This window comes from Scyliorhinus canicula, chromosome 11 (genome assembly GCF_902713615.1).
Source record: "Scyliorhinus canicula chromosome 11, sScyCan1.1, whole genome shotgun sequence".
Taxonomy (NCBI): Eukaryota; Metazoa; Chordata; class Chondrichthyes; order Carcharhiniformes; family Scyliorhinidae; genus Scyliorhinus; species Scyliorhinus canicula.
Window position 1 is genome coordinate 22378923 of NC_052156.1, and position 25308 is coordinate 22404230.

A 25308-nucleotide genomic window follows, 5' to 3' on the forward strand; every position below is an offset into this window, starting at 1 on the left:
AAGATTGCAATCTAACAACAGCTGAACATAAAATTATAGGCGCGATTCAGCAGACTCCAGTTAAAGTCTGCTGAACGGTGGGATTAGCGGGGTAGTTCTTGCCGGCTGCAGCACCGAGAAACATCCCGCTATCCAACGGAACTTTGCCATTTGTTTTTGGCCGTGGGAAGTTAATCCCCACCAAGGCCGCACCGAGAGGGATTCCATTTTGGAAGGTTGCCCCGATCTTTTCACCCACTCTTCAGCTCCCCCCCCCAACCCCGTCATATTCTGTCGAATCTTTTCGTCTTGGCACTCATCCAGACAATCACAATAATACAATGTCAGGGGAAACAACAACTTTATACTGTATGAGAAGAGTGCTTATTGGTTGGCAAGTGGTCTTTGATTTGTAGCGGCGTTTCCATAGAGAATGCACCAGTTAATGGTGACTGACAGTTAACTGACAAGTATTGTTTGAAAATTTAAACAAAGTAGCTTGACTCCAATTGGTCAAGGCATTGCCTTGAGGAATGAACCAACGAATGCTATCATTTATTTTGTTCAGCTGAACAGGCGCAATGTGCGTATATCGTATTTCTGTCTGCCAAGAACAGGGCTCCATGTGTTAATATATGTAGCTTCCAGCAGATGGAAAAGTGTCACATTTGATTATCAGATTGTATGATGTCAGTCAGGCCTGCAGTGTGCCTGTTTCAGCTAAACAAAATAAATGCTTGACTTTGGCTGGTTATTCCTCAGGGCAATACTTTGACCAGAGTCAAGCTGCGAGGTTTAAACTTTCAAACAATGCTTGGCAATTAGCTGTCAGTCACCATTAACTTGCATTTTCCATGCCAATTAGAATCCACTTCCCAACCAATAAGCACCCTCCTCTCAGAATAGAAATTTATTGCTTTCCCTGACGTTGGTATTCTTGCCCTTGTCCTGATCAGTGCAAGTCACAAAACTTTGACAAAACATCTTCTTTCAGCAATGTTCAAGTTTTGTATGTACACTAAACGGCTATAAAATTATGTATAAGAGATCAAAAAAAAACAATTTGTTTCAATCCACCGTATATTTATTTGCATTATGAACAAAAATTAACTTACAGCTACAAGTCTCTTGTCCATTTCCAGAATTTGCTCAGTACTGCTTTTGGTCTCCAAGGCACTCACTATTGATTCGTAGTGTGAGTTTATGTTCTCCTGCACTGAAAAGGGGGCGGGGGGGGGGGGGGGGGGGTGTGAACAACATGTGAAGCGTAGAAAAATGCACAAAATTGTGGAATAGTCAGAATTCTTTGCATGAGGGTATGGTAACTTGGAAATTTAAGGTGGGGTAGTCAGGGTGGGTTTTTGGAAATTAGTATTAAATCTGGGTTACTAAAGGTGGGAAAGACTGCTGGGTTAATGCAATCTAAGTAATTTCAAGTCTTGTCAAGAAAATGTTTGCCTGTATCAGTATGTTGGAAGCAACATAAAAACCTTACAGGAATTTCTGGCTTAGCAATTACACATTAGGTATTCTTGCAAGTCTTTCTGAAAAATATTCTGAAATTTAACGGTCAATTTTCATTTGACGTGGGCAGCATGTGGCGCAGTGGTTAGCACTGGGACTGCGGCGCTGAGGACCCGGGTTCGAGACCCGGGTTCGAATCCCGGCCCTGAGTTTGCACATTCTCCCCATGTCTGGTGAGTTTCATCCCCACAACCCAAAGATGTGCAGGTTAGTTGGATTGGCCACGCTAAATTACCCCTTAATTGTAAAAAAAATAATTGGGTACTCTAAATTTTTTTTTTTATAAATTAATTTGACTAAAATGGCTTGACTTTCATAGTTTCCCATTTGTCTGAACATTACTTTTATGTTTTTAGGAAATAGTTATCCATTAATATTTAAAAATGTACTTAGTTCATGAACTAACTTGTCTTTTTTAGCCTGTACAGGAAATAATTAGGACTTTGTCTACTGTATAGTGCTCCACCTAGTGGCTATGCAATCATATGTAAAACTTACTCACAATTTATCAAAAGACCAATTTGAAAAATGCCTGAATTGGTGGTGTTTTAAAAATAAAATCCAAGTTTAAATTTTCATAAAATAATTATTGCATTGGGCATTTTTGAAGTTAACCTTTGGATGTCAATAGTGCACATAATCATAAAACAAACTGGAATCCAATACCAAATTCAGTACTAGATGAGCCAATGAGTTAAAGCTCCGTCTATTGCTATTATAGAGAGAGATTGAATTCATTTGTTGATTCTTGCATAATCTACTTGAATATTTTAACTCCCAAGTAGGTCACAAGTTTTCAATTTCAGCAGAAAAGTGGACAGTAGCAGGTCAACCTGATGATTTTCCTTCAATAGAATGTCATAATGAAAGGTGTTAATTTCAATGGTTGGTCAGAAAGGTGCTGCATATTTGGAACATATTACATGTCAGTTAGCATGAAATAAAAAACCTTGTGCTTGTTTTTGCAACGGTGGTTTGTTTGTTACTACAGAGATTGCAGTGCAAACTGCATGTCTTCCATACTCTGTTTCTATGGCTGCACCCTATTAGAAGGCTGCATTTAATGTATGGTTCATCAAACCCCGGACTTTAAAAATCAGCATACCGTGCTTATTATCAAATTGGATTGTACTGGGTTTCATTAACACTTTCCATTTGTTTTAAAATTTAATGGAATGAAAATCATACGTGTCTCTAACAATGAGCAGGTGATCCATTTCATTAAATTACTGACAAAGTTAAAAGTGTGTGTGTGTGTGCGTTTGTGGGGCGGGGGGGGGGGGGGGGGGGGGGGGGGTCATTCTTTCCAGCACTTTCTACAAAACATTATTTGAAAAGCCTATTGACACAGTAGACTTACTTGTTTTCGACATACTTTCCAATCCCTCGAGAACCAATTTGTTGTGTAGTTCTGCCTTCTTTTCAAGATTATTAAAGCACATTATAATCTTTAAAATATAAAAGTAATTAGTCATAGGCATAGAGTAATTCTTGAATATATTAGCAAGTGATTGATTTCATCTGTCCGATACTTTACTGCATGCATTATTATCCTGCTAATTTTAGTGGGTTAACTTCCTTGTTTAAAAGTGCATGAAGAAATGCATTATGATTGCATTGCACATTTGCATGCTGATACCACCAATATTGAGTTCTTGGCTTGTGTTCGCTATCACTTTCTAAATGTCAAAAAGAGTGGCATTTATAAATGCAACAATCAGGTCATAAACAAATTCTCAAAACACTCACAGGTTATCATAATCAATATTAATACTGAGTAAATTCCATGTTTTGTGCATCCCTTAACTACAGCAGTAAGAGCAGTCATTCTTCAAATGAGTGGCACTGATATATGATACCCAAAGCAAAAATGCCCTGCTTTAACATGTTTTGATAACATTAAGTTCAGGACAAGTATGCAACAGGAAAAATGTCAGCCTCTTCCAAAATATGTGGCATTCATAAGACACCATTACCTAAGGCCTGTGGCCCAGTGAGCATCTGTACAGTGCAGACCACTGGGCCACTGTGATGCCTTGAACCTGCTATTTTGTATAATTGCAAATTCTATTTTGTGAAAAAAACGGCTCTTTAACAACCGGTATTTACAATCCAGTCTATCTAGAAAACATGAATTTAAGAAAAAATGTCAAGAGATTAAATTATCTTACTGTAAATTCATTAATTTATGTTCAAAGAGGGTTTGGACCTGGCTACCAGCCATAAGGATTTCTGACTGCTGTTCCCGAGCAGCAACTGAGTATCTTTCTCAACAGTAAATAATTGTGGTCTATGAAGGCCAAAATGATCCAAAATCATTAGCAATGGTTTCTGCATATCAATGCATTGTTCCTGGAGAGACGATATAATTGGTTTTCTAGACTTTTTACCAACTTGTATCATTTTGTCTTTAATATCAACACAAAACCCTAGTGTCGCTTAGAAAATAGCCTACAATTAGTTACATGAGAGGTAAGAACCTTATCAGGCAGGCTATTTTTCTGCTAAAGTAATAATTCTGCTGTTGAATTTAAGAAAAAATGTCAAGAGATTAAATTATCTTACTTTAAATTCATTAATTTATGTTCAAAGAGGGTTTGGACCTGGCTACCAGCCATAAGGATTTCTGCCTGCTGTTCTCGAGCAGCAACTAGAAAAACATGGGGCCAAAAATCTCTTGCGTCCCTGAAATAAATGTGAGTAGTTTACGCTGTCAGTGGGGTTTGCTTTGCTGCTTAGTCCACTCAATTCTGCAAGGTGTGACAATCCAGAAGCTTGGGGTTCTGCTGGAAAGTAGTGCACTTTGTATGTAATCAGAGGGAATCGAGTCTGAAGAATGTCCCCTATTGCTCATTGCCATGACAGCACTTGGTCTGAACCTACTGCAAGTGCAGGTTTTGATCTGCCCCTTGAAGGAAGCCCCATTAGACAATGGGGTCAGAAAATGAGTGTAATTGGTCTCCATCCTGTCTTTTTGTTTGCCCAGAGTCTAGATGGGATACAGGTCAAAAAGATCAGTCTCATGAGCTTTTTAAATATTTAATTACCTGAAAAAGCACTTGGTATGAAAGGGTAGATTTTCCTCTTTGCTCTAAGAATTGGTGTTCCACTGCCAGACTAACGTGAAAAACAGGCCAGAAACCAAATCATCACATCTCTGCCTCTAGATGCTGCACTGGTATGGCAACTTGTAGTAGAGACTGACTCAGGTATTATGAGGTTATTTTGATGAGAAGAAGCATTTATGGCCTCCCACCTCATTTTACATACAGCAGGATGCCTGCCAAAAGGGTCTGAGTTGAGTCTCCTACAGACCAGAAGTTTTAGAGGACTCTTGGACGTACCAAACAGTGAAGGAATAACGACAGGGTACCTTTCCTCACTCCCTAGAACTGCATAACTTCTACAACATGGAAACAGGCCATTCCACCCAACAGGTCAATCCTGAGGTTTATGATCTACCTGAGCCTTCTTGCCCCTTAGTTCCTCTCACCCTATATCAAAATAATCTTTAAGCATTATAGCTGCTGCTCCCCAATGGTGCGACTCGAACCACAATTATAGGCCTCTCTAGTCATATAGCTACTCTCCTGTTTTCTGTCTGGTTTACTGGCATAGGGCCCAGTCAGTAATTGCTATGGAATAGACATGAAACTTGAAGGTTGCATGCTATTTTGTTAAGTGTAGCCGACCTGAGCTGTTGTATATTGGTCAGGCAACTAATGGATAACCACAGTTAGAAAATAAGCCATTATTTTCCTCTAACGGTGTAAAATATATCCTTCTGGATCCAATCCCAAAGTGATTAGAATAATAGCCAGCCCTACTGCTTATTACACCATGGTGTTCACATGTCATTGATGCGGTTGGAGTGAATGTTGAAAGTGTCTCCCACAAGACCTGAAAGACATGCTTGTTGGGAGAATTGGACATTCTGAATTCTCCCTCAGTGTACCCGAACAGGTGCCAGAGTGTGGCGACTCAGGGATTTTCACAGTAACTTCATTGCATTTTTAATGTAAGCCTACTTGTGACACTATAAAGATTATTATTATTATAAAATTAGTGTTGCAAAAAAATGTTCAAACTTGACATTTACATACCCCTTCAATGCTGTCTTGGAGCTTAGAAATCCAGCTATTAAAGAGCTCACTAAAATAATAATAAATAAAACACATTTTTGTATTCAAACATATTGAAGAAAGAATCAAAATGCATTTGTTAGCTATTTTTCCTGCAATAACTACCTCTCTTCTTTGTCTTTTGCTTTTCTCCTCCTAATCTCAAACTGCTCCAGAAAGCCTTTGGGTTTCCCAGCACAAGACTGAGTCAATGAACGAATCTCTTTGCTTTCTGCAGCAAATAAGTATGGCTTCGCCTGATATTTCTCATAGAACTTCGATTCACTCTATAAAATAAGAGAAATAGCTTAGCTTGGTATTTCTCTTGGATTTTGATCCTTCTCTCTATCTAAAACAAAGCACAAAATCACAGAACCTTTGTAGGTTAAAAGTAGGCCATTCAGCCCATTGAGTCTGCGCTGGCTCTCTGGAAGAGCATTCTATCTTGTCCCACTTCCCTGCCTCATCCCCATAACCTTGCATGTTCTTTCTTTTCAGGTCGCAATTCAATTCCCTTTTGAACACCACAATTAAACCCCCTCCACCACCCCCTCAGGAAGTTTGTTCCAAGCTCCAACCATTCTCTGGGTGAAAACATTTTTTCTCACATCACTTCTACTCCTTTTGCCCATTATTTTGAATCTGTGCCCTCTAGTTCTCGATGTATTATTGAGAGGATACAATTTCTCAATTGAATACAACGATGCTCTTATAATTCACACAATCTCAATTCAATACCTAAATCATATTAGAGTGTGTGAAATGGGCACTCAACAGCAGGCGACAACATTTTTACTCTGAAATCCCAGTATAATGATATACATTCAAATTATGGATGTTGGCACTTGGAAATTACATGGGCAATCCTGATTCATATCCTTATACTTCGGAATGCGTTCTTGCTTTGAAGACTACTTATTTTACTCCACTATGGAATATATATCTTCTAGCGTGAAAAACTATTTACCTCCGATCTTGCCAAATTCTATTCCATGTATTTCATAAATCTGTGTAAAATTTTTATTTGTGACAAAAAATACCTTGCTTCATAGCTGCCATCAATTTTTTATTTGACATTTAAGTATCTGGGGACATCTCTGAACTGCACAATCTATCTTTCATTTATTGATGAAAAAATTGTTAATTATTTCCTCCACTTTCATTTATATGATCTTCCTGTGCTATAAATGATCCATAGTCAAGAGATCAAAAAGGTGACTTGCTCTTGGGTCTCTTTTAATGTCATCTGTAACTGATTGCTAGAAGGTCTAAGAGAGAGCAACCTGAGCTGATTCCCTCTCTGATTTCCCCCTTTAGAGATATAATGCATTTTTGGCATCTATTCACAATTACATGGCTATAACCAGAAATCTCAATTTGCAGGACATCAGATTCAAAACCTGTGTTCTATCACTGCAGAAAATAGGGAGCGGCGACATATTACACCACAAGTCAAACCCATTTCCAATAAATTAAGTACTATATCAGACAGATAAATCAAGACGGGGACGTGATTCTCTGAAATGGAGATAGAGTATTCGCGCCGTCGTGAACTCCGTCACGTTTCACGACGGCGCAATACGGGCGCAGCGACTACCAATTCTGACCCCACAGGGGGCCAGCACGGTGCTGGAGCGGTTCGCGTCGCTCCAACCTCCCTTCCTGGCGCCAAATGAGCGCCGCGCCAACCCGTGCATGCACAGCTGGGCCGCGCCAACCCACGAATGCACGGAGGACTTCCTCAGCGCGCCGGCCCTAACACAACATGGCGTGGGGGTTCAGGGGCCGGCCACGTAATAAAATAGGGCCGGGCTGGAGAGGCCGGCCCGCTGATCGGTGGGCCCCGATCGCGGGCCAGACCATATCAGTGGCCATCCCCGGTGAAGGAGCATTTTTCCCCACCCCACAGGCCAACCCCCAACTCTTCGCGCAGAGTTCCCGCTGGCAGCGACTCTGCCGTTTCTGCACGGCCTCGCGGCTCATCAAGGCCGGAGAATCAACGGCCCAGCCGCGGACAGCGGCCCGCGACGCGCCAAACGCTATCAAATGTTAATTGGTCCACTCTGCTCCTCGGAGAATCGCCTGCCGGCATCAGACCGGCGCCGCGGGAAAAAAATGGCGCGAACAGCGATTCTCCCACACGGAACGGCATGGGGAATCGCCCCCAGGATCTGAATAGTCTGACAATATGCAATAGGAAACTCTCCAACACACTCTCACCCAAATATCTTGTTACATATTAGTAAATTTCTGATATGTCATCCTCAAATTCCAGTGACGTGCATTATTTGTGCTATCGTGACAACAAGCAACAACTTACATTTATGTAACAACTTTAATGTAGAAAAGTGGGGAGAAAAAACAAAATTAATAAAGGAATAGATACCAAGAGTTGATGGCAGAATTAGAAATGAGTAAAAGCTTGGTTTAAAAGATGACTTTTGAGAATGTTTTTATAGATGAAGAGAGAAGTGAAGAGGCCGAAGACTGTAAGTAATAAGTCTAAGAGGCAGGCAGTAAAAGAAAGGAGGAGCATAGAAGAATGGAGACGGAGAACTCAAGGATACAGAAGGCAGGTAGAAGGCTATAAGAGGTTGCAGAAGTATGATAGATGAGGCCTTATATGGATTTGAAGATGCAAACAAGGATTTTAATTATTTAATTCAACACGCTGGTAGTCAAGGTGCCACTACCTCTGTTATTATTCTTAACTCAGCTCATGTCACACAAACTTTAAATAAAAATGTTTATGCTTATCCTATAGTGGCTGCCTGTGAACTCTGCACTTTATTTTCATTACACCTCATGTAGCAGAAGAGCACGGTTCAGACACCAGCTCAGATAGTTCAGAGTTGTCTTACTTCAATCTGCTGTGAGTTTTGCTGGGAATTCTTCAGTGCTCTTGAAGGCAGGTTGAAATCCTGTGATTCGGAATTCTCAGGACAGAATTGTGATCCAAAAAGAAATTGAGAATCAGTCAAGCTGGAGTAGTCACTGGGAGCACTATTCCGAGTTGAAGCTTTAGTCATCCTGTATCAAAATAATTCATGATAGATAAACATTACATAGACAACCAAGATGAGTGGAAATGCGCAGGTGCGTGGGTAATTCTGTACCATGTGCTCCCATTGCTAAGTAGCATTTTGTCACTTACAGGAAATGATATCGGACACTCGTTTTGGCTTGTACTGGAGGAAACCACCAGACCTGTCTAGGCAAAGAAATCATTGCTTGAAGTGTCCAAATATCTGCTCAATGAAGCTTTAAATTGAGACACAAATCTGTAGATTGACTAACAAGAGTAGGTTCCTGAGAAGCATCATAAAACAACTGGAAGGGGTAGCCCCGGTCCCCAAATGCTGTGCAGGGCAATATGGGGACGGAACTTTACTATCTATGTGCCATGATATCTGCCAAGAGAGTAAACACGGACCTACATGAGGTTTCCCTGGTGATCATGCCACATTAATGGAGTGAAAGGTCTTTCAATTCAAATAAGGGAGTCATCTGAAAGAGTTCATAAGGCAATATGGGGGCAGTCAGAAACGCCTTGGATGTAGGAGGAATATGCAATCTGTACAGGTGCCGAATCCTATTCGACAATTTTTGATTGCCCATGAGAAAAGTAATGGAATTTCTTATTCGAACAAGCATGGCATCACTTTTAAAGAAACCATGAACTGCAGACTTATTGATATTCTCTATTGCAGCCTGAAAGGAGCTAAAGGGAAAAATATTGACACTACCATGAACTTGACTTCAAAAACAATATCAGTGATTTTTGTTTTGTAGCAGTTGGTTGTAGAACTTGTTGCAAAAGGCAACAAAAGTCTGTAACAGCCTTCCTAGAGAAAGGCAGCCTCCCTATGCACTTATCCTTGGATAAACTCAGCCAGTGTCGTCCCAGGCCTATATGAAATGAAATGAATGAAAAATGAAAATCACTTATTGTCACGAGTAGGCTTCAAATGAAGTTACTGTGAAAAGCCCCTAGTCGCCACATTCCGGCGCCTGTTCGGGGAGGCTGTTACAGGAATCGAACCGTGCTGCTGGCTTGCCTTGGTCTGCTTTCAAAGCCAGCGATTTAGCCCAGTGAGCTAAACAGCCCCTGATGAGCTAAACAGCCCCTGATTGAAAAACTTTTGTGAGCCGACCTTCTTTTTATCTGATCTGCAACTATATTTCTTCATTTCACCTGTTTCTCAGATTGTTCTCCTTCTTATTATTCTAACTTAAGTGGAACCATTAGATCACCCCCCAATGTAGAAATTCTGTAATGCCAGATGCCACTTCAAAGTTCTGAGATTGTACGCCTAGTACAAGCAATTATTAATAATTTAAATAGCAACACAATGCCTTTTAATGCCAGCAAAATACTTATTCAAATTTTTTAGCTGAAAATAAATGTGTTGCCCTGCAGATATTAAATTCTTGATCTGTACTGAATATCAATTCCACGGAATATGCTGTACAGAAGTAAGCTATTTGACCCACCAGGTCTACATCAATGTTTATGCTTCAGACAAGTGTGCTCCCACCCCTCTTCATCAACATGATCTGCTATTCCTTGCTGCCTCGTGTGTTTATCTTGTCTCCCATGAATGATTTATGGGGTGGGCTGAGGAAATAGTTGGAAACACATCAGCCACAAAGGATGGCCATTGGGGCGCGCTTCAATGGAAAGGTTTCTGAGTGTGGTAGTGAGTGGGAACAGCCGCGAGCTTCCCGACACTCGAAGCGGCGAGGCATCACCGGTATCAAATATTAATTGGTCCACTCCCCTATACCCCCCATTGTCCCCACTGCATTCCTCAATCCCGGCATTTCTCCTCCACTCCCTCAGCAATGAACGAAGTTTATGGCTCATGAGGTCCCCTCTGTGTCGCCACAGGAGAAGTTGATCCACAACAGATAGGAGAGGGCCAGATGCGCAATGGGGTGCTGGACATCAGAATCCTCACCCCCTTTGAGGAAGGGGCCTTGGAGGTCGTGAGGGTGGCCAAGGACAGATCGATCACTGGCATAAGAGTTAGGCGTGCGGCGCAGAGGTGAGGATCCAACGGTCGCCAACCAGATGACCAGTCACAGGTGAGTTGTTAAAGCCATACAGAATGGCCCCTCCCTCCAACTGACCACATGTCCATTATCCCACAGGATCTCCATCAGCTGGAGGTCTGCTGGATCCCAGGAACCAGCAGTGTCCCAGTCAGAGGCTGAGCCTCTCGACCAGGTTAACCCTGAGCTGATGCAGTCGATAGGGTCTATGAGGTTGAGGATCACTCAGAGGGCAAGGGGGAGGGACGGTGGTGGGAGGGGGAGAAAGGGGAAGGTGGGGTGAGGGGGGAAGAGGTGGTGGGAAAGGTTGGGAGGGGTGGGGTAGTGGGGGCGGGGCTCTATCAGAGGCAAGGGACAGTTGGGGACACATATGTACACCATTAAAAAACATTGCACCGGAGAAATATGACGCCTCTGGCACTTTCTTCCACAATGCGGACTGACCACCAATCCCCTGCTCAACCTTCCAGTCATGGTGGTCCTCCAGCCCCTCCTGGTTCGGCGCCTCCTTGTCCTCCTCATCCTTGGAGGTGGCTGCATGTTCCTTACCCTCTGCCTCCAGCACATCGCCCCGCTGCTGTGCCTGGTTGTAGAGGGCACAGCAGAGACCACAAAGTGGGCCACCCTCTGTGGGGTGTACTGTAGTGCAGTACCAGAGTGGTTGAGGCAACAAAACTCCATTTTGAGAAGTCTGATGCAGCGCTCAATGAGGTTGCATAGGCCTCGTTGTGTTGGGTCTGTGCATCAGGCACCAGCCACCGTACTGGCGTCATTAGCCAGATCCTCAGCGGTACCCCTTATCCCCCAAGAGACAGCCGGCCATCCTGGGATGGTCGTCGAAGAGGCCAGGGACTGAAGATTTTAAAAGGTTCCCTGGTTCAATCCCAGGTTTCAGCATCCCACCGGGTGCTGCGATTCCTTGCCATCTGTCAAGTTGCCCAGCCTTTTAGGGGCTGGTTTAGCTCACTCAGCTAAATCACTGGCTTTTAAAGCAGACCAAGCAGGCCAACAGCACGGTTCGATTCCCGTACCAGCCTCCCCGGACAGGCACCGGAATGTGGCGACTAGGGGCTTTTCACAGATACTTCATTGAAGCCTACTTGTGACAATAAGCGGTTTTCATTTCATTTCATTTTTCATGTCCGACTGCTCCAGGTTGTAGCTGTCATGCACACTCTCTGGGAAGCATGCACACGTGCATGATCTTCATGTGATAGACTCACACAAGCTGGGCTTTCAGGGAGTGGAACCCCTTCCTGTTGATGTAGGGCACTCCCTGACGGCCCAGTGCATACAAGGAGACATGAGTGCTATCTATTACCCCCTGGACCTGGGGCATCCTGTCGATGTCAGAGTATCCTAGTGCCCAGGCATCTTGTTGGGCCTGGTCCATGTCAAAGTTTATATAATTTGCTGTTTGGGCAAACAGGGTATCTGGGACTTGTGGGCTGTAGCTTGTGAGATGCCACACAAGTCCCCGCTAAAGTCCTGAAATGATCCAGGCGTAGAAGTTCAGGGCTGCAGTGGCCTTGACGGTCACCGGGAGTGGGTATCCTCCTCATCCACGGGGTTCCAAGTCTGCGAAGACATGGCATAGGTGCCGCACGTCACCTTGTTGAGGCCGATTCTCCTGCGGCACACGTTGTCCATCATCTGTTCGGAAGACCAGCGACTCCTGTCCGCCTTGGGCCGTCGCCAGCCGCCCCCTCTAGGTCCCTCCCTGGCCTAATGGACGGCCGGATCCTCGGGGTGCACATGGGCTGCCACCTCGAGTCTCTGTCGACGCTGCTGCCACCGCCTCCTCCAGCGCCTGGCCGTCTGTCCTGCTAGCAGTACCGCGAAGGCAGCCTCCGCTGAGTCAAGATATCATATCTGTAAGGTTTGGAGAAGGTGAGAGACTGACAACCAGCAGTGTCTGCTTCTCCGGGACTTTCCATTGCCCCATTGTATACCCACCTCTACCCCTCCCAACATCCCCTGCCATCCAACATGCCTTGCCCAGGCACCCCCGACCACAGCGTGGACCCTTAGTCACCGGACCGGAGACCTTGTACCCCGGACACCCGTATGTAACGTTACCTGGACCTGGTGCTAGTCCCTTCCCCAGTGCACCCACCCTCTGGTCACAGAAATGTTCCTGGTGCTGGAGCCCAGAGCTGGATGTTCAGATGTTGGCTGCTGCGTCCGTGGTATTGCTTCCTGCTATTCAGGCACAGTGTCCAGGTATCACGGGATGACTGGGATGCTTGGCAATAACTCTCACATGTTACATAGCACGCCTACCCACAGGAATCCACTTGGCACGTGTGAAGGGCTCAAGTAACTACAATTCCCTATTAGTAATAGACTTCAGCCATGCAGCCAGAGGCTCCACGATCAGTGGGAGTTATGGATGGCCTCCAGGCTCATTGCCAAGAACGAAGATGGCTACTCACCTCCTCGGACGCCCAGAGCAGCCATTCCGCCAGCTTCACATTTTTAAAAAGGTGCCCGCGTCACCAATTGCTGGGGAGGTGAATAGATCACGGGACGCTGTTAGCTAGGGGGTCGTTACCGTTAATTTTATGGAGATTGGCTTTAAGTGATGATGATTGGTTTCTCGCCACGCCACGGCGGGATCCTGATTTTGCCAACAACAGTGGGCTGATTAGCTCGTAAACCGATTGGTGCCCAGCACGGCTCTCAATTTTGGCCTTTCCCGCAATCTAACAGCCGCTTTGGCTCTCACTTGAGCGCGACACAGCCGTACAATTGTGCCACTAGTGTTACGAATTAGTTGTGGAAAGTATTTTGCTCACATTTTCTTAAGAATGTTTTGATTTTTAAAGTGAAAAGAATTGATCACAGAGTTTCTAATCCATTCCTGTGTATACTTTGAACTTTTGGATGGTGGCTGGGGCAATCCAGGCTTCTAGCTCACAAAGAGAACCTTGGAAGCAGACCTGGTAAATTAGGTACTTTAAAAAAATTTGTTCATAAAATGTGAGTGTTGCTGGTAAGGCACCATCCCTAATTGTCCTTGAACTGAGTGTCAAGTTAGGCAATTTCGGAGAGCAGTTAGAGTTAATTACATTGATGTGGTTCTGGAGTCACTAGTAGGCCAGACCAGGTAAGGATGATGGATTTCCTTTCCTTAAGAAGATTAGTGAACGAGATGGGATTTTATGACAATCGCTGAGAGTTTCATGGTTAGCATTACTGAGGTTAGCTTTCAATTCCAGATGTATTAATCCAATTCAAATTTCGCCATCTGCTGTGGTAAGATTATGAACCCATGTTCTCACTGCAGTAGCCTACGCCTCTGTGTTATAGTCCAATGATAAATTTTGAGGGCATTTAGGGGAGGGAAAAGACGTGACTTAAAATGACTTTATTAGGTGATTCAATTTTTATTTATTGAATTCTAGGCTGTGAGTTGTGTTCTCCTTGCTATGGCTGCTAGCTTTTGTTCTTAGCCAACAGGTACTGGTGAGTGACCATTTACATGTACTTTTTTTTAAAATATTTTTTATTCTCCTCCTTTTTCATTTTCTCCCAAATTTATACCCAACAATAAACAATAATCAGTAACTAATGTAATGTCAATCCCCATAGCAATAAAACGATCCCATCCTCCCACCAAACCCCAGACATTAGCCCGCATGTTAACATAAATAAATGACAAAAAAGAATCAGGAATCACCCATAGTCATCATTAACACATACAGTCCCTCTCCCCCCAACCCTCCCAGCCCCCCACCCCGCCCTAATGTTCGATGTGATCCAATTCTCGAAAGTGCATAATGAATAACGTCCATGAATTGTAGAACCCCTCCATTCTTCCCCTCAGTTCAAATTTGACCTTTACAAGCGTCAGGAATTCCAGCAGGTCCCCCCGCCACGCCAGGACACAGGGTGGAGAGGTTAATTTCCACCCTAACAGGATCCACCTTCGGGTGATCAACGAGGCGAAGGCTACAATATCTGCCTCCACGCCCCAAATATGGCCTCCCGAGGGCCCGGGTCCAGTTTCACGTGCACCACTTTAGAGATTACCCTAAAAACCTCCTTCCAGTAATCCTCCAGCTCTGGACAGGACCAAAACATATGAACGTTTTTGCCCCCCCCCAAACAACCCCCACCCCCCGCACAACGTTCACACACATCTTCTACCCCCTCAAAGAGCCGGCTCATCCTCGCCCTTGTAAGGTGCGCTCTATACACCACCTTCAGCTGTATCAGCCCCAACTTCGCACACGAGGTGGAGGAATTCTCCCTCCGGAGCACCTCACACCAAAACCCCTCCTACATACCCTCTCCTAACTCTTCCTCCCACTTTGCCTTGATCCCTTCTAGCGGCACCTTCGCCTCCTCCAAAATAGCCCCGTAAACCGCCGATACTACCCCCTTCTCCAGTCCCCCTGTCGTCAGCACCTCCTCCAGCAATATGGAAGCTGGCTCTACTGGGAAGCTCTGTATTTCCTTTCTGGCAAAGTCTCGAACCTGCATGTATCAAAATATTTCCCCCTGCTCCAGCCCATACTTCGCTTGCAGCTCCTTCAATCCTGAAAAACGACCCCCAAGAAAAGCATTTACATGTACAAAGGTACCTTTGGTATTACCTGACTCAACTCACCTTCATCCTCCCCATAACATCAAAACAAACATCGTAAAGCAGTTTGGGTCTACATGCAACAAGACCTGGACAGCAATCAGACTTGGGCGATTAAGTGGCAAGTAACATGTGTGCTACAGAGTGTCAGGTAATGGCTATCTCCACCCAAGAGAAAGTCTAGCTACCTCTCCTTGCCATTCAACAAAATTATCATCATTGAATTCCCCACCATCACTATTGACCAGGAACTTAACTGGGCATATGCTTATCCAAATTAGGGCGGCACAGTGGTTAGCACTTCTGCCTCACAGCACCAGGGACCCGGTTCAATTCTGGCCTTGGGTCACTGTCTGTGTGGAGCTTGTACTTTCTTTGCTTGGGTTTCCTCCGGATGCTCCGGTTTCCTCCCACAGTCCAAAGTTGTGCAGACTAGGTGGATTGGCCATGCTAAATTACCCCTTAGAATCCAAAATGTAAAGAATAGGGAGGAGGGGTGGGCCTGGGAGGGTGCTCTCCCAAGGGTCAGTGTAGACTCGATGGACTGAATGGCCTTTTGGCGCACTGTAGGGATACTATTCTAAAAAGTATGTCATTCGGTCCCTTGAACCTGTTCCCCATTCTACAAGGTCATGGCTCTTATAATAGTAATCTCAACTCCACATTCGCACCAACCTAACCCACCACCCCAATAACCTTTCACCTCCTTCCTTAACAACAATCTATCTACCTCTGCTTCTTTTGAGGAAGAGAGGGTGGATTTTCTGGCCCCAACACTGGCAGTCAGGACAGGAACATTTTGAGGGTTGTTGACTTATAATGGCTCTGCAAAGTTTCCTATCACATCTGCAACAACATCTGCTGGCGTTGGGCTGTAAAATCCCACCCAAAGTTCCAAAGACAAAGCTCAATGAGTTCTGTGGCTACAAGATCAGATCAGATAAGTGGCATCCAATTATACTGAGGGAGCAAGGCAGGAAATCAGGCAGGCACTGGCCATAATCTTCCAATCTTTCTTATTTACAGTTATGGTGCCATAAAACTGGAGAATTGAAAATTCTACATACAAGTTCAAAGAAGGTGCCAGGATAAGTCCAGCAATTACAGAACATCGGTGGTGGGTAAGCTTCAAGAAATGATAGTTAGGGACGAAATTAACTCATATGTGTTGTTCCTAGTGTCTTAATAAAGCTCGTAGTCTTAAAGTTGAAGTAGATGCTTTATTGTGAGTTTGTTCTCTCTTCAGTGCCTAACTTAAAGTTACATCTGTGCTGCTAGTCTGTCTTGCTACCAGCTCCCATTCCTGTGGTGTGTCCTGACTTCCTGTTTGTGTGTATTTATACCTCTCCCGTGCTCCCTCTAGTGCTTGCTCAGTTGTATTGCATCTACACAGATATACAATCACCACAATATGGACAAATGTGGATTAATTCAGGAACGTCAGCTTGAATTTGTGAAGGGTTAATCGTGTGCAACTAAGTTGATGAAAGTTATGTGGTTGTTACGGTGCACATAGATTTTAAAATAACTTTTGACAACATGGCCGGGATTCTCCGATCCCGCGACAGGTCGGAGAATCGGCAATGCGGGCGAATCCCGCAATGCAGCTCCGACGCTGGGCTGCTGATTCTCCGGCGACAGGAGAATCGTCGCCAATCGTGCCAGCGCGGTCGGCACAGTACTGTTCAGATGCCGTTGAAAGCGACCCCCCACCCCCGGCGATTCTCTGCGCTCGATGGGCTCAGTGCCCGCTGACTCCCGCCGGCGTCATTTGCGTATGGTCCTACCCGGCAGGATCTCGGCGTTCCGGCTGCGGGGGCTATCCTGGTGGGGGGGGGGGGGGGGGGGGGAGCTAACTCCGGGTGTAGCTTTCCCGGTGGCCAGGCCTGCGATTGGGGGCAACCGATTGGCGGGCGGGCTCATTCTGGGGGAGGCCTAAGTTTCTCCGCGGCAGGCCCCTGTAGGGCTCTGCCATATTGCCCGGGGGGCCGGCGCAGAGACGGCTGTGGCGCGCATGCGCGGGCCCATGCCGGCCGTGGCGCTTGCATGTGCAGACCCACGCTGGCCGTGGCAGGCCGGCTTTCGACACCAGAGCAGTGCACAGCACTCCGGCGCCGTTCTAGCGCCCTAGGAAGGGATGAATGCCTGGGCCTGGAGGCCAGTGGACGCCAGCATCACTCGCGCCGGTTTTGACACCGGCGTCAACACTTGGCCGAGATTTCGGAGAATCCCGGCCCATGCCACTTAACAGGTTTAGCAGCCATGTTAGAGCCCATGGAACAAAAGGGACAATAGAGCATTGATATAAATTGGTAATAGTGAAGAGTTTTGCAGACTGGAAGAAATATGTAGTGGGATTCTGTGGGGTTGGCGTTAGGACCATTGCTTTTCGTGATCTATACTATTGACCTAGACTTGGGATTTAGGCCACAATTTCAAAATTTACAGTTGAGTACCGTAAACTGAGAATTACAGAGATAAACCTCAAGAGGACACAGACAGGCTATAGACAGATAAATGCAGATGAAATTTAATGTAAATAAAAGAGAAGTAAGAAAGAATGAGCAGAGGCAATGTGAAGGATACAATTCTAAAAGGTGTGCAGAAACAAAGGACTTTGGACTGCACGTGGACAAATCATTGAAGGTAACAGGGAAATTTGAGAAAGTGGGGCTGAATTTTCCGGTCAACAATGTCAAAATCGCATTCGATGAATGGCCGGAGAATCACATTTCCCGACCAAATTGGGGGCAGCACCTTTTTCGTGATGCTCCGCCCCTCCAAAGCAGCATACTCGGAGAGTAGGCCGCCCGCTGTATCGACGGCCTCAGAACATTGCCTGAGGCCCGTCGCCTGACCGGCCGAGTTCCCGACGGCGTGGGACACGTGTGGCCTCACCCGTTGGGAGCTCGGCATGGCGGCTGCGGACTCAGTCCAGCGCCGCCACAGTTGGGGGAGGGCCGATCCGCGGGCAGGGGGGACTTTATTCGGGGATGGAGGCACTGTGGGGTGGTGGTCCAGGGCGCGCGAGCCAGCCGAAGAGGGAATATTTCACGGGCTGGGTCCCGGGGCTGCATTCGCCATGAAGCACAGTGCGCATAAGCGGCCACGGACCCGACAATTCTACGGGGCATATCGGCAGCTAGAGCCGGGTGCTCTACACTGCCATCCTGCTAGCCCTCAACAAAACGGGGAATCGGTGGCCATTTTCCGCCAGTTTTCCCACAGTTCCCACGCCGGTGTGGGGACATTGGTGGGATTCTCTGACCCTCCGCACCGAAATCGCGCTCGGTGAATCCGCGGCAGTCACACGTGCGCAATCAACGCGGCGCCGGTCGGGGGCTGTTGAAAGCGGCCCCATGCCGCGATTCTCCGCGCTCGACGGGCCGAGTTCCCGCCCGCGTGGTTCACATGTGATCTCACTCGGTGGGACCTCAGCGTTCTGGCTGCGGGGGCCGTCCTGGTGGGGCGCGGGGGGGGATCAGACTCCGGGGGGGGGCCCACGGTGGCCAGGCCTGCGATCAGCGGGCGCGCTCATTCCGGGGTTGGGCGGCTATGTTCCTCTGCCCTGGGCCCTGTCAGGCACGCCATGTTGCGTAGGGGCCGGCACGAAGACAGCTGCCGCGCGCATTCGCGTACCTGCCGGAGTGATTTCCGCCCGTTTTGCGACAGGCGTGGGGACTTAGTCCCCAGAAGGGAGAATCCCGCCCATAGTCTTCAAATCGTAGAATCTAGCCTCTGGTTTATAAAGCACACAAATACCTTGAACTTCAAAAATAGGCTCAGAGAATACAAAAGCAAGGAAGTTACTGATAAACCGAAACAAAGCACTGTTTCAGCCTCAACTGGAGGAGTGTCCAGTGTACCAGGATTTATGCTTTAGGAAGGATGGCACGGTGTCACAGTGGTTAGCACTGCTACCTCACAGTGTCAGGATCCTGGGTATTCCAGCCTTGTGTGACTGTGTGGAGCTTGCAATCTCTCCCCGTGTCTGTGCCGGTTTCCTCTGGGTCCAGTTGGAGGGGATTCCAATCCTACAATTTACCCTCTTCCCATTTCGTGGGATCCCACTGACTGACTACCGTTGCGGTCAAGTTTAGATTTGAAAACGGTGCACATTACATTCCAGATTTGGTCCACCACCTTCTACCCTCCCCATTACCCATAAAATACCGTTGACCCACCCAATATTACCATTCCTCTTCCCTGTCAGTCCAGAAGCTCCCCCCCGTTACCATGGACCCTATCACGATCCTTCCTTCCTCCCAGAGCTGATCGCCATTACTTATGGCCACCCTAACCCTCCTGTTATCTAAGGCACCTTCCTAGTCACCTTCTGTGTCCCTCTGTGTGAGACCTTCACCTACCAAACTCTCACTCTATTGCATCCCCTTCCCGTCTCTGACTATGATGGCTCCCCCTATCACCAGTACTCTGGGTTCACCCACCAAGATCGCACCAGTCAATACCACCAACCCTGTCCTCTAAAACACTCATCCCACCTTCTCCGGACGCTCATCTCACCACCCTCAACCCCCTCCTTCCCCAGGCACTCACCCGCCCTCCCCTGGACACCCTTTCTTTCCCTTCATCGGACACTCTTCCCCCTCCCTTCCCTGGTGTGGCAGCACAGTAGCATACTGGTTAGCACTATGGCTTCACAGCGCCAGGGTCCCAGGTTCGATTCCCGGCTTGGATCACTGCCTGTGTGGAGTCTGAACGTTCTCCCCGTGTCTGCATGGGTTTCCTCCGGGTGTTCCAGTTTCCTCCCGCAAGTCCCAAAAGACATGTTATTAATTAATTTGGACATTCAGAATTCTCCCGAATAGGTGCTGAAATGTGGCAACTAGGGGCTTTTCACAGTAATTTCATTGCAGTGTTAATGTAAGCCTACTTGTGACAATAAAGATTATTATTATTGGATACTCCTCTCCTCTCTCCCCCTTCCTAAACCTACTCTTTGCCTCCCTTCCTTAAATATTCTCCTTTCACCTCCCTTCCCTGGACACATATTTCTCCTTATGCAGTCATGTATGAATAGGAGGAACAGCTATATCTGGTCCTCCAGGTTGTCCTTTGCCTGGAAGGCGTGAGGTGGGAATACCATGTCTAGATGGAGACCGAGCAACAGGCTTAACACACTAAAAGTATCATTTCAAATCATTCACACATTCACTGAGGCGTCAATGATGCAGGCTGCAGGCAACCCTGCCTTGGTAATGGCTCTCATCCAGATGAGGAGAAGGAGGGCCTATTGCAGATTGGTTCAGAACAAGGAGGAGCAAGGGCCTGAGCCACAAGAGGCAGTGAGGGCTCTGCAATGTGAAGATGCTGGTGAAACTGGACCATCATGGGTGTATCGCTGGCACTGGTCATATCCAGAAATGAGCAAAAGGAAATCCTGGTGGCGCCCTTTTATGTCATGCGATGCAATTGCTCACATCTGCCAGCTTCTCCAGTGTGAGCTGCGACCGAAAGGACTCTGGATGAGTAATAAAGAGCTCTTGGCCTACATTCAGTGAATGCTTGTCCAGGTGTCCATTAAATCGGATACCAGGACATTGGACTCCATGATTTAACAGCTGTGAGGATGACTTCCTGCCTACCCCACCATGAGATTCACTGAGCTATTCGCGAATGCATAATTAATTCACTGAATAGCAGAAGATTGTGCATTATCAGCTGACCGGCTACCCAATGAGAAACATTCGAACTTTCCCACCCGCCACTTAAGACTCCAGAATGGAAGATTCTACTCTAGCCTTGCAAATGAACTTTTCTTGACATTCCTGCTGGAGAGAACTATTAAAAAAGAATATTATGAGAAGAAGCATGGCATACATTAAAGGTTCTAAGATGAGTTTGTGCAGCTTGCATCCAGATATACCTGTGCACGACAACATAAGAACACTGATCTGGCTCATTGGATTTACAAAGGCAGGATGGACAATGCTAACAATAGATTTCGAGATGCTGAAAAACTGGATTTTCATTGCACTAGGCTAGAAAGTTTATCTTATATTATCATCCACTTCTTGACTGTGATACTTTAAGAATTTTCAGCCAAGCTCTAAAATACCTTAAAGTGACAATATTAAATCTTTCGTTAATTGCTACTTACCCGGGTCCTGTGGGAATGCTTAACATCTCTCTAATGTTCCATAGATTTGAGTTCATCTTCATAATATCTGCTGAAAAGAGAATAAGACTGAAGGAAATAAATGTTCCTGTACTACTGATGCTCATGCGTTTCTATGTTTACAGCTAACTGGTTGTATACAGCATTTGAACATTAAGAAGTCAAGATAATGCAAATAAACCATGAAAGTCAATTTAAAATTTATCTCATGGCTTAACATTCTTATATTGGCATTGAAGATACTATAACTTCAAATTTGCATTTATTTCTATCCTTTGTTTCTGGCTCCAATTTATATTATCACAGCTTCTGTTACACTGCAGTTTTCTACTGTGACTTCCTTTTGACTGCAATAGAACTAAATATCAGGTACTCAGTATGATAGGCTGTTCCTCTGAATTCCTGGTCTTAGAATCTCCTTTGCTCTGTAATTGCAGGCACAGTTCCCAGAGAGGTTTGTGACGATGAGGTGGGCAGAGATTGCAATGGGACTTTCACTGTTGGCGTTACACTCTCAAGTTTGTGAGGGTCAAGAAGAAGGATGTCCAGAATTGGAGACATGTGAACGCTGTTGATGCTTCACTGAACTTAACAGACTGTGTATGGGCACATTTTCAGTCAGAAACCTTGTGTGTCTCAAAGACATCTGATAATCTCACAGACTGCGTGAGCATACATGACTAGCCTTCAATGTGTAAAGTTCTACAATTATCTTCTAGTCCTCCTCCTACTCCTATCTTCAATACCACTAGCATTGTGACTGTCTCCTCTACTACAGCTGAGGAGGTTTCCACCACAAATGAAGAAACTGCCACTACCAGAGATTCAAACAATTGCCGCTGTGTATTCACCCTCCAGTTTTGATCCAGCCAGGTTCATTGAAGGGACTGTCTTAGTTCTGGGAGCGGAGGTAATATTTTTCTTCACAGTCAAATTCTTCAAAGCACGAGATGGAACCTACCAAACTCTGATGTAATCACAAGAATGGAAGAAATGGTCTTCAAGTGGCTTAAAAATCTGCACAGTTCCCCAGCAAACATTGTTAAATGAAGTTCTCCTCACTAATGCCATATTTGTATTGCATTTCAGTGGAGGTGTTTTAAGATGCTGTTTGTCTTTGACATGGTGGATTTAATTGGCTGCAAATGCTAGAGTACGTACAGAACTAATGATCTGTCCTGTGACCCTCTGTACCGTATTGAGAATATATTGTACAAGGAGATTTAATGAAAAGATCTAGTTAATAGTTTGGCTCTTGGACCAGACTACGATGGTGTTTTTTTTCAATAAAAGATCTTGCTGAAAAAAAAAGAATAGAATACACACACAGACCAACAACAGAGGGGAAAGCTTGGTGGAAAGGGAAAGAAAGTATTTATAGAAATAAAAGGATAAGGGTCTTTGTCACACTGAATTTGGATTTGTGTTTATTCTCACATGTGCCTAGGTACAGTAAAAAATATTGTTCTGCGTACAGTACAGACAGATCGTTCCATAAATGAAAGCACACACACTGTATACATATGGAGTGTAGTACTATTCAGTAGAGAAAATGAATGGAGAGATAAGTTCAGTCCATAAGAGGGTCATTCAGCAGTCCGGTAACAGCTATTTTTGAATCTGTTAATGCGTGTTCTCATATTTATGTATCTTCTGCCCGAGGGAAGAGATTTGAAGAGAGAATAACTCGGGTGGGAGAGATCTTTGATTGTGCTGCCCGCTTTCCCAAGGCAACGAGAGGTGTAGACAGTCAATGGATGGGAGGCGGGTTTGCATAATGGCTGTGTTCATGACTCTGTAGTTTCTTACAGTCTTGGGCCAAGCAGTTGCCATACTAGGCTGTGATGCAGTCAGATAGGATGCTTTCTATGGTGCATCCGTAAAAATTGGGAAGACTCAATGTGAACATGACAAATTTCCTTAGTTTCGAGGAAGTATAGGCGTTGTTGTGCTTTCTTGCTCGTTGCGTCAACGTGGGTGGACCAGGACCGATTGTTGGTGATATGCTCACCTAGGAATTTGAAGCTGTGAACCATCTCCACCTTGGCAACATTGATGTGTACGATACCTGGGATGACTACCAATCAATGTTTTGCTGAAGTTCAGGTTTTCATTTTGATACTTCTTCCTTCTAGGCTTGAGATGATTATCTCTGGTAAGATTTACATTCTCTGCACACTTAGCATCATTTCAGGTTTACAGCAAAGGATATGCAGGCACGCATTTCTTTCAGAACAATAATACTAATCTTTATTATTGTCACAGGTAGGCTTACATTAACACTGCAATGAAGTTAGTGAAAAGCCCCTAGTTGCCTGTTCGGGTACACTGAGGGAGAATTTAGAATGTCCAATTTACCTAACAGCACGTCTTTCGGGACTTGTGAGAAGAAACCAGACCACCCAGACGAATCCCATGCAGACACGGGGAGAACGTGCAGACTCCGCACAGACAGTGATCGAAGTCGGAATCGTACCTGGGACTCTGATGCTGTGAAGCAACAGTGCTAACTGTCAATAAGGCAATTCTTTCACTTCAGCAAGCAGGAGAGAGACAGAGAGCGTTCCTTTCACTTCCAAGGTCTAAACACCTTTGCAAGTTCTCTCAGAAAGCATCATGCAGGAACCATTCACTAACCTTTGTCAGGCAGAATACTTCCCCTGGCTAACCCACCGGTAGCCAGTTAACCACTCGAACTGACCCTCTCCACAACCAGTTCCTAAGATTCACCCGGTGCCAGAGTCTGGCTTCTCTCCAAATACAAAACCTGGAAATGCAGTGTCCTGACAAGCAGGCTGTTTCAACTTTTTTTTAAAATATTTTTTTTCAAACAAGAGTTCCATTAAAACAAAATAACAATACAACAGACCCCAAACTACAAACTACACTCATCCGATCTCCAGTCCACCCTGCCCCCTTCCCCTCAACCTCCCATAATGAAAGCAATATCTTAACAAAAAGACAATTCCCCCTCCCTCCCTCAATAGCTGATTGTCACCAATTCCCGAATAAAAGGCTGCCACCTCGGAGAGAACCCTTCCACCGATCCCCTCATGGTATACTTGATCTTCTCAAGATACAAAAATTCCATCAGATCCTCCAGCCAAGCCAAGGCCTTAGATAGCACCAGGGACCCCCAACCAAGCAGAACTCACCTCAGGGTTATTACTGAGGCAAAGGCGAGGTCATCTGCCTTCATTTTCCCATCTGCAGCACCAGCGAGTCCGAAAATCCAAAAATGGCCATCAACGGGCTCCAGTTCAAAAGCCCAAATCCCCAACATTGTGTCAAAAAAGGAGACCCAGAAACTAACAAGCTTGGGGCATTGCCAAAACATGTGCATATGATTTGCCAACCTCCTAGAGCACCACTCACATCTATTCCCTTGCCTTGTTTGTCCTGACCAAGTGCACCACCTCACACGTCTCCAGATTGAATTTCATTTGCACTGATCAGTCGCCTATATCCTCCTGTAATCAAAGGCTATCCTCCTCCCACTCCACCAATTTTTGTATCATCTGCAAACTTACTGATCAACTCTCCTACATTCATACCTAAATCATTTACTGTGGTGGTATAACTAGGAGGTTTACAGTACCTATCTGCCATTGGTGCAGAGCACTCGCTGCCCATTGGCTCAGGTCGGTCATGTGCCTCTCTGCTGATTGGTTGAGGCTAGTCATGTGACTGCTCACCCATTGGCCGAGAGGCAAGTAGTCTCGCCTACGAGGCGGGGTATAAGAACCCGTAGGACCCGGCAGTCGACCTTTCTCTGTAAGTTGACTGTCGGGCACACAACTAGTTGATTAAAGCCTGATATATGGAACTTCTTCAACTCGAGTCCAATTGATGGTACATCAATTTAATCAATTAGAATTTTGAAATGGAGCTTCGGATCA

General features: G+C 45.6%; 1 protein-coding gene across 4 annotated transcripts in view; it reads right to left on the reverse strand.

Moving 5' to 3' along the window:
- The window catches only part of LOC119973951 (interactor of HORMAD1 protein 1), a 66131-nt gene that overhangs the window by 22129 nt on the left and 18694 nt on the right, over window positions 1-25308 (reverse strand). For 2 of the 4 annotated variants that reach the window (XM_038812640.1, XM_038812638.1), the window contains exons 2-7: window positions 21392-21458; window positions 8486-8654; window positions 5751-5911; window positions 5607-5655; window positions 2864-2951; window positions 1095-1195 (exon numbers count right to left, since the gene is read on the reverse strand). In XM_038812640.1, coding sequence (XP_038668568.1) covers window positions 1095-1195; window positions 2864-2951; window positions 5607-5655; window positions 5751-5911; window positions 8486-8654; window positions 21392-21453 — 630 coding nt within the window. In that variant the 5' untranslated portion in view covers window positions 21454-21458. Of the gene's footprint in view, window positions 1-1094; window positions 1196-2863; window positions 2952-5606; window positions 5656-5750; window positions 5912-8485; window positions 8655-21391; window positions 21462-25308 lie in introns of all 4 variants that reach the window. The other 2 variants (XM_038812639.1, XM_038812637.1) reach the window with 1 other exon arrangement.